The sequence below is a fragment of the Micropterus dolomieu genome, linkage group LG16, assembly GCF_021292245.1.
Source record: "Micropterus dolomieu isolate WLL.071019.BEF.003 ecotype Adirondacks linkage group LG16, ASM2129224v1, whole genome shotgun sequence".
Taxonomy (NCBI): Eukaryota; Metazoa; Chordata; class Actinopteri; order Centrarchiformes; family Centrarchidae; genus Micropterus; species Micropterus dolomieu.
The window spans coordinates 9,796,860-9,805,282 of record NC_060165.1 but is presented as its reverse complement, the minus strand read 5'-3'; the positions used below and the strand labels follow the sequence as shown (position 1 = coordinate 9,805,282).

Below are 8,423 nucleotides of genomic sequence, written 5' to 3'. Positions count from 1 at the left end.
CTAAAATAGTTTGTGTGTGCTTTTGAAGATAACACAATTTGCAAAATGTCATTTGCATTTATTTAAAATTAAAATTGGCATTTACATTAGTTAAAACTTGAAAAGTACATATAAATAAAAAGAAAAAAATACATCACAGATAGTGTTACACATTCGCCATATATTTTTATTTACATTACATTTACACAACATGTAAGTCTTGTTTTTAAGCTCCACTGCTCAAGGTTTAGCAAAAGGAACCTCTCAAAAGCACTTACATGGTGATTTATGAATCCACATGCAACACAGCAAACCTGTTGTGTCTACTGGCTGGCCACAGTAGCTGGAAAATAAAAAATTCAAGTTGCTTTTTACTTATTTTAACCAAAACTATCTTCCCCAAAATGATGGCCAGCTTCAGAACAAAGTGTGTAGTTAAGTAGATAACTTGCTGTAAATATGGCTGGTATTTTATCCCACCCTGATCAGGAGTAATTATAGTGTAAAAAGACTAGTGCTTTACCTTCTGTGGCCTAACATAATAACAGACAATGTTCAGACAAAGATGTAGCTTCTGCTACAAAGAGGCAAAATGTTTTTTATCTGTCAGTATCAATTTACTCATCAATGTGTATTTGGCATGCTACACTGTAAACTAAACGTGGGATAAGACAATGGGAATTTGTCAGTGTGTGTGTGTGAAGATTTTCTCAGTGACCTCCAGTGACTGAACACACTAAACTTGTGGCGTAAATATTCCAGTGAACAGGAAGTGTTAAAACAATGATGAGCAAACATTAAATCAGCGACTGACTCACAAACAGAATTGAGAGGACCAGACCCGGTAATGAACAGGCTTTACTGTATAGTTTGTAACCCTGATATATAAAACTGTACACAAGAGAAACCAAGTGGCTGCGAGGTTAGTTTTCCAAAACCAAGCTGAGATCTATATTGTTCACTAAAACCTTCAAGTCTTTGCCTAATTAATGTAAGAATACTACAGTGCAATATTCATTATCTCAACCAAAAACGACAAAAATATCATACATATCTACAAAAGCTGACAATAATTTTCTACATTACAATTACTATTCACATTCTTTAGGCTATACTAAAACTGAAATTGTCTCAAGAGGACCTGCTCTTTAATTTAAGAACTCCTGATTTAATAGGCCATCATTAATTCTACTACAAGAGCATTTACACTTTCACATCCATTTATCCTAGGATCTCTAGTTCTAGTTCATTCTGTGATGGGCGTGCAAGGCCTGGAATCACATACTAATTGTGCCTGACAGCTAGGTCTAAAAGCTAAAAGCCTTATTCCAATCCAATTCTTCAGGTCAACCTCTAAATCCTTGTATTCACATTAAAAGAAGTGTACGTTTACACTTCAGGTTTTTAGTGAGTGGTTAACACTTCAGCGTCGTGCTCAAATGGGTGTTAATGGACAAACACTGGTCATTGTGGGAGTTTAACTGGTGGCTCACTGACTCCAGGTCACCTTCCATCCACCAAATCTTTCCACCTCCCACAACTCACCTAAAAGAAGGTATTTCTGAGCAGCTTTGCTGCGTTGTCACTGATGTCACTCTGTGTCGACACTTTCACAGCTGGCGACGCAGCGCCCGTCTGTCTCTCCACATGGCTTGTACTTCTTTGAGGAGCAAAGGCATGATGAACACAATACTGCCCGCTGTCTGTAACATAAAAACACAAGAATCAAAGTGGCACAGGAGTTTCTGATTATTGCTTTGTTCATTTCAAGGTTCAGTGTGTAAGTTTTAGTGGCATCTAGTGGTGAGAGTTGTGAATTGCAACCAGCGGCTCATGGTGCATTCACATGCTCCTCTCATTTACAGAGTTGTGAAGTTGTTTCTCCAACTTCAGTGTGTGTTCATGTGCTCATAAGTCAGAATGTGGAATCAAAATGGCCGAACTACAAAGATGTGTTGGATGAGCAGTATCAGAGTGTATAAACAACCCACAGACATTTAGTTCACTCTACATGGAAAGCAAACTAACTGTTAAAACCATATTACAAATTACATGTTTGCAAAATATGTATATGCCATATGAGATTTTAAGCATATTAAAATTCTGTATACGTCTTTATGTCCCATGTACACTTTATTTCTCTTTTTGCAATAAAGATTTAAGGAGGAAAAAAAGATACTGATTATTCCGACACCCCTTGAATGCACCAGCAGTCACCGCTCACCCATCCCTTTCCAAGCGCGCAGGAGAAGCTACAGTGGCCGCCACGCTCTGTTGGCTCTTGTGCTAAATACCTAATAGTCCATTTAGGCAACTGTAGAAACATAGCGGTGCAACATGGCGACTTCCATGTAGTAATAAAAACATAACGGTCATTATGTAAGGTCTTTTTATACCACTGAAAACATAGTTATGTATATTATATTGCATTTCTGTCAACAGATCCTCCTAAATATAACACACTGAACCTTTAATGTTATTTAATGTTGTTTCCAACAGTGATCAAACAAGTGATGATAAAACATTAAGTTGGAAATCAAAATGTGCTTTAAACCCATGCTAAACATACTACATACATGAATATAATTGGTCAGAATTTAACAATCATGCCAATGTGTTATATCCCAGCAGACATTTTGACTTGTCATATGACAGTGTGACGGCGAGCCAGCATGACCACTACTTATCATTTACACCTGTGCTTTTCCTACTGTTACGTGTCAAAAAGTCTGTTGTGAATCCAGGATGTCATCTTACCATGACGATGAAGAAGTAGAACACACTCATCCAGCCCAGCTTGCTCTGAATCAGGGACACCAGGTACTAGAGGATGATATAAACGAACAAAGTCAAACGTCAAGCAGTGGGTGTGACTACCTGCATCACCATAGGCGTGTTTTATGACGGTGTCAGTGCAAAGGAAAACCCACTGATGCTGGAAAATGATTGGCTTGTCACGGACAAAATGATTTTAGCTAGCAAAACCAGATTTACATTGACGCAAAGATACAGAATATTTACTTTAAGTACTTTCCCTCAACTTTGTAGTGCTGCAGTACTCTCATAAGTCAAGTTAATTCAGAAAATAATAAAATAATAAAAAACTATTTCATAATGCCAGTTGCACCTAAAAACTTTAGTGGACGACTATCTATATAACCTAAATGAGAAGCAAATATAAGTAGATTTACAACTCATAGCTCTTGGGTTTACAATTAACTAAGATGTTTGGTGCATTGGAAGACCTGCAAGAGCAAGCTAGCGATTCCAGTACAAAATACAAACATTGTGTCAAATATATGACTTTCAGCATACTGGCTCTATTTTGAATGAAGTAGGACAAGTCAAAAACAAACGTTTATGTCCTTTAGTCTGTAATTTAATCTTGTGTTTTGCCGCTCTTGAGTTTTTACTACATATTTTGTATAGTATAGTGAAATGTCCTGTATTTCTGCTCACCTGTCCCCCAGCAGCTCCTATACTTCCAGTTCCATCCACTATGCCAGTGACAGTAGCCAGAGCCTCCTGGCTACCCCTCAGAGCGTCCTGCCTGCCCAGGTCAGCAGAAATGGCGGAGCTGATCATATTAGATGGACCGCCAATGAAGAAGCCGGTGGTAGCCAACAGCACAGCGTTTATCACCTGGTCGTTAGGTGAGCCTGAGAAAGGTGGAGGAAGAGGCAGAGAGAGACTGTTGTAACACCATCAACCGCATTTAATGAGGGTTTAGTCGATTTCATTACTCCAAGTCTGAACGCAAAACGGTTCATAGACATTTGTGAACCCAAAGAGTGACTTTAAGCTGTGGTGAGTTTTATGTGTCAAAGTCCAGAGATGAACAGTGAATATTTTTTTTGAAGGACACTGTTGGATCTACACAATGATGTTTAGTATGTACTCAAATAAGGCTGCAACTAATGATTATTTCCATTGTCTTTTTGATTAATCAATGAATCATTTAGTCTCTAAAACGTTGGAAATGGTAAACAAAAAATAATAAGGCCACCCCCAATATCCAATATCCCAAGTTGATGTTTCATATAGTTTTATTATCAAAAAAAAGGAGGAAAAAGAAAATCAGCAAATCTTTACCTTTGAGCAGTGGAACTAGCTTGAAACCTAATTATCAGATTTGTCGTTTGATTTTCTGCACACTAACCAACTAATTGTATCGACTCTATACTCACGGCTGTATCCAAACAGGGCTCCCATCGCCAGCACCAGACTTAAGCCCAACACCGGGGCTCTCTTTCCCATGAAGTCAGAAATCAAACCCTGAACTGTCCCTCCTGACACAAAGAAACACGACAGAGAAAAAGACAGTTAACGTCCAAACTCTAAGGATGTTTACTGATAAAGGAGAAGAGATGTCTTACTTTACGCTAAAAATGCAGTTGAGCTATACAATAATGAATAAGGCTAGCAAACACTGCGATATACTAGCCACTGTGGCTGCTGGACCAATAGGTCAGCTTCTGGGATCAGAGAAAATTACTTAAATAATGAACCCAAAATGCATTTATTACTTATTAACTAGTTTGTATTAATGTATATTTCTTTTTTAATCCAATATATGAGCCTTGGCACATACATGCTCTGGTCTCATATCCAATTAAATCTAATGCGTTTATTTATTTCTATGATTTAACAAAAGGATGGAAGAAAATGCAGAAATTTGCCTGCCACTCACCGATGATTCCTCCCACATCATACCACACAGACAGCCGGTCGGCCTCGGCCTCCTTCCAGCCGTAGTTGTTGCTCAGGTAGAAAGGAAGCCAGAAGAAGAAGGAGTAATTTACCAGCTTCAGACACGCATAAGCCAGAGAATACTGCAGTACAAACAGGGACAGAGTCACCATGGTGTGAAAACTGTGTAATTTATTTGAATCATTTAATCTCTGACTTGTTGCAGCTGTGGACTCACAGGCAGCACTCCGGGCAGACAGAAAGCCTGGCAGAAGCCAACGGCTGGAGGAGACTCGGCCAGAGGTTCGTCCGGCGACGGAACTGACTGGTATGGTCTGTCATACACCTCTGCCTCATCCTCCTCATCGCTCATCAAAGGCCTGTGGCTGTCTGTGTCCGTCTCCACGGGGCTGAGTCCCGTCTCTGACTCCAAGCTCAAACCTGACGCACACACACAAAACACACGTTCAAGCTGTGGAGTTTGCCTAAATTCAATTTAGCAGTTTAGACAATTACACACATAACTGTTTCTATTTCAAGCAGAGTTTCCCTACTCTGTGTGACACAAGTTCAAAATGGCTTCTGTGGGAATAAGGTCAAATTATAGTAAACATAGAGTTGGGTGGCCCTGTTGAAAAAACATCAATAACACCCACACAAGTGCACAATCATAAATTAAGATTTCTTCTCACAAAGTTATTTGGAATACTGGCACTCGGGCAGCATTTCAGGTAATGTTGGGTTGCACCTGACCTGAATACAAAAAGCAGACGATTTTCTAACATGTTCCTTGCCTTCCTTACCGACTTCTTTTGGTGAGGTAAGTAGGCCGAAGAACACCACCACCCCTCCAGCAAACTGCACCACCGAGGTCACCAAGAAGGCATACTGCACACAGCAACATATGGTACATCATGTTAGCATTTAGTTGCTGAGAATATTATGGTAAAAGGTAACACAGTAAAGTGTGAGTGTGTGTGTGCGTCTTACCTCATACCCATACTTGAGGACACTAGATGCCAGGAAGGCCCCCAGGATGTTACCTACAGAGGCACAAGCACTCCACAGGCCAAACACAAAGCCACGGCTGAAAAACATCATAATAAAGCTCAATTATAAAAAATGAAAAATATAGTTCATTTTATAAATGCCTTCTGATCCGTTTTCATGTTATGTGTCTCTTAAAAACACTTATGCTTCCTGATACTTTCCTAATGTAACAATACCTACTACATTTTATTGAACGCAACTTCACAGACGGCACAGTGACCTGCTATTTTTATATTCAGCAAATTATGTTTACAAGTCTTGCCACTGAGGAAAGCTGAGTCTAAATGGTGTCTCTGTTTTGGCAGCAGCACCAGTGAATGGATGTCATTGTGTGAAAGTGAGTGCGAGTGTGTGTTTTTTGTCTGTGGGTGTGTATCATGAAGCTTGACAGAAGGGAACTTGACTTGGAATATTTCTCGGATGGATTGTCTGGATGTTGCAGTTTTGATCAAAACATATCCACTGGTGACACGTGAAGCAACTGGCACACAGAGATGTCACGCACCCTGTCTTGCCGAACCAGTTTCCCATGACGGCCACCACGCAGGGCCACACGGCTGACTGCAGCAGGCCGTTCAGCACCCACAGGCCACAGTACAGATAGATGTTGTAGATTTGGAGCCATTCAGTGAGAGTGCCAAACACAAACTCCTGCGAACACACAGAGAGCGACAGCGGTAGTCCACAATATGATATGAATCCAGTGTAATGTTACTTGATCTTGCTTAGTGTTTGAAAACACACACAGAGGATTAAATCTTCTAAGATGTAATGATGCCATCAATGATTATGTCCTGGGAGATGTGAAACAAGAAGTGCTACTGCACGGTAGTCAAGATATCTGTCCATCAGTGCTAGGCTAGCCATGTGTAAAGTTATGCTAAGTGATTCAAATGCTTGCTTTAATCCTACATTCATTCCATCTTGTACAGATGACAGATATACGTAGGAGTGATGATGGATCGCTGTCAAACACAGAATCAAAAAAAGTGGTCACAACTATAATAATCCCTTACTCTGTCAAAAAAGTCAGATTGCTGTTTTGATTTTTGTCTCTATGGTGAAAAGAAACACAGCCAAACGGGCACAAAAAAAGGTCTAAATATAGCAATTTACATGAGTAATTTGAATTCCTCATTACATTTAAGATGAACTGTTACAAAATTAACAACCTGGTGCTACCAAAAGCACCCTATCAAGGATTGCACAGCCGAATACAAGGTCCACGTACTCACCACTGCAGCAGAGCCACACAGGCCGAAGCACAGCACATAGCGCAGGTTCACTCTGTCCCCAATCACACCGCTTAAGTACAGACCCTGTATGGACAGCACCGAACACAAAATGACACAAATGACAAAGAAAACAACTGGTCTGAGTTTGTTTAAGACTGAAAGGATCGTAATTAAATGTCTAGAAAACTTGCTCTATATTGTAAATGTTGCTGCTGTTAGATGCTGCAAGCAACAGCAGCCAGATTCTCTCCAGTCCTGCTTGGGACACTGGTCACCACCAGCTACTGCCAGTACTGCCTCTTTCTGTGTCTCAGATGTCGCTACTCTCAGAAGCTTGTTAAACACGGAAAATTGCTACTTACAGCCGCATATGAAAAGAGGAAGATGGAGTCCAGAGCTCCTAGGAACAGAGTGGCCTGCTTTTCATCTGAAAACAGACGATTGTCCTCCCATGTCTGCATCAGTCGGAGAAAACACAGTTCATATTATGCAGTTTACATGTCATGGTCACATTACATTTCCAACACCCAAATTATATTATTTTTTAAGGGACCTGATTAAGAAAACTTTGGTTGTTTGTCAATTTGAAAGTGATTGCTCTCATAGAGGCAAGGCTGAACATTATGGGTCATTTCAATGGATAACCCTTCTCCAGCCGCAAAGCCAACTTTTTACTGTTTACAGCATCTGTGTGTGTGAGAAACAGTATTGGACTGCATGCGGCTCTGTTCTGCTAGTGCTCAGTACCTCGCCGGGGGAGAAAGCGGGCGCGCTGTCATTCTGGAGAGATGGTGTCCACTGGGCTGAGATGCTCACTTTCACATTGCTGAATGTTTTCCTGGACGCATGCAGCAACACATAGCTGGAGAGACAGAAAACAGCAACAGGAATATGATAGAGATTTATTTAAACAGTCCATGTGGAATGAACTGGTTCATACTTCAGCTGGAGGGGATACATAATTACTGAAAGCTTGTTTATTATACTGGAACTCTGCTTCTGTTCAATATAAAAAAATGGAATTACTAACCTACCATAATATTCATAGCATACTAACTACTTGGACAATTATTAGTGCCGTGACTCGCCAGCAGATGTGTGATAACACATCTACTGTAATTAAAGATTAGCAGCACCTGAAATAAACATATAGCATGACATTTACCAGGTGGACATAAAGATGATTTAAATCCATTGCTGTACATTCTGCATTTCAAAATCTCAAAAATAACCTGAAATATATTTTAAGTGCTTGAGCACTGCTACAAAGTGCCCTCAGTTGTGCATTTAGTCAGTCTGCTGTGCCAGCCCTGTATAAACGAGCTTAAGTTGTTCAGGAATTATCAGCAGGTCAGAGTCTTGGGATGGAGCATTAATGATTTTTTTTCCTTACTGATAATATTCCTGTATTTCAGTGCCTTAACTCTTATGATAAGAATGATGGCAAAAGAGCACCGCTGAATGTTTGCA

The 8,423-nt window shown here is 40.1% G+C and overlaps 1 protein-coding gene across 4 annotated transcripts in view; it reads right to left on the bottom strand.

Annotated features, from left to right (window-relative positions):
- Positions 1-145: 145 nt before the first annotated feature.
- The window catches only part of slc37a3 (solute carrier family 37 member 3), a 12,680-nt gene continuing 4,402 nt past the window's right edge, over positions 146-8,423 (bottom strand). For 2 of the 4 annotated variants that reach the window (XM_046071593.1, XM_046071594.1), the window contains exons 4-14: positions 7,316-7,408; positions 6,954-7,037; positions 6,224-6,369; positions 5,659-5,755; positions 5,463-5,556; positions 4,907-5,109; positions 4,670-4,811; positions 4,167-4,268; positions 3,439-3,638; positions 2,737-2,802; positions 146-1,682 (exon numbers count right to left, since the gene is read on the bottom strand). In XM_046071593.1, the coding sequence (XP_045927549.1) occupies positions 1,590-1,682; positions 2,737-2,802; positions 3,439-3,638; positions 4,167-4,268; positions 4,670-4,811; positions 4,907-5,109; positions 5,463-5,556; positions 5,659-5,755; positions 6,224-6,369; positions 6,954-7,037; positions 7,316-7,408 (1,320 nt within the window). In that variant the 3' untranslated portion in view covers positions 146-1,589. The remainder of the gene's footprint in view (positions 1,683-2,736; positions 2,803-3,438; positions 3,639-4,166; positions 4,269-4,669; positions 4,812-4,906; positions 5,110-5,462; positions 5,557-5,658; positions 5,756-6,223; positions 6,370-6,953; positions 7,038-7,315; positions 7,409-8,423) is intronic. The other 2 variants (XR_006828468.1, XM_046071595.1) reach the window with 2 other exon arrangements.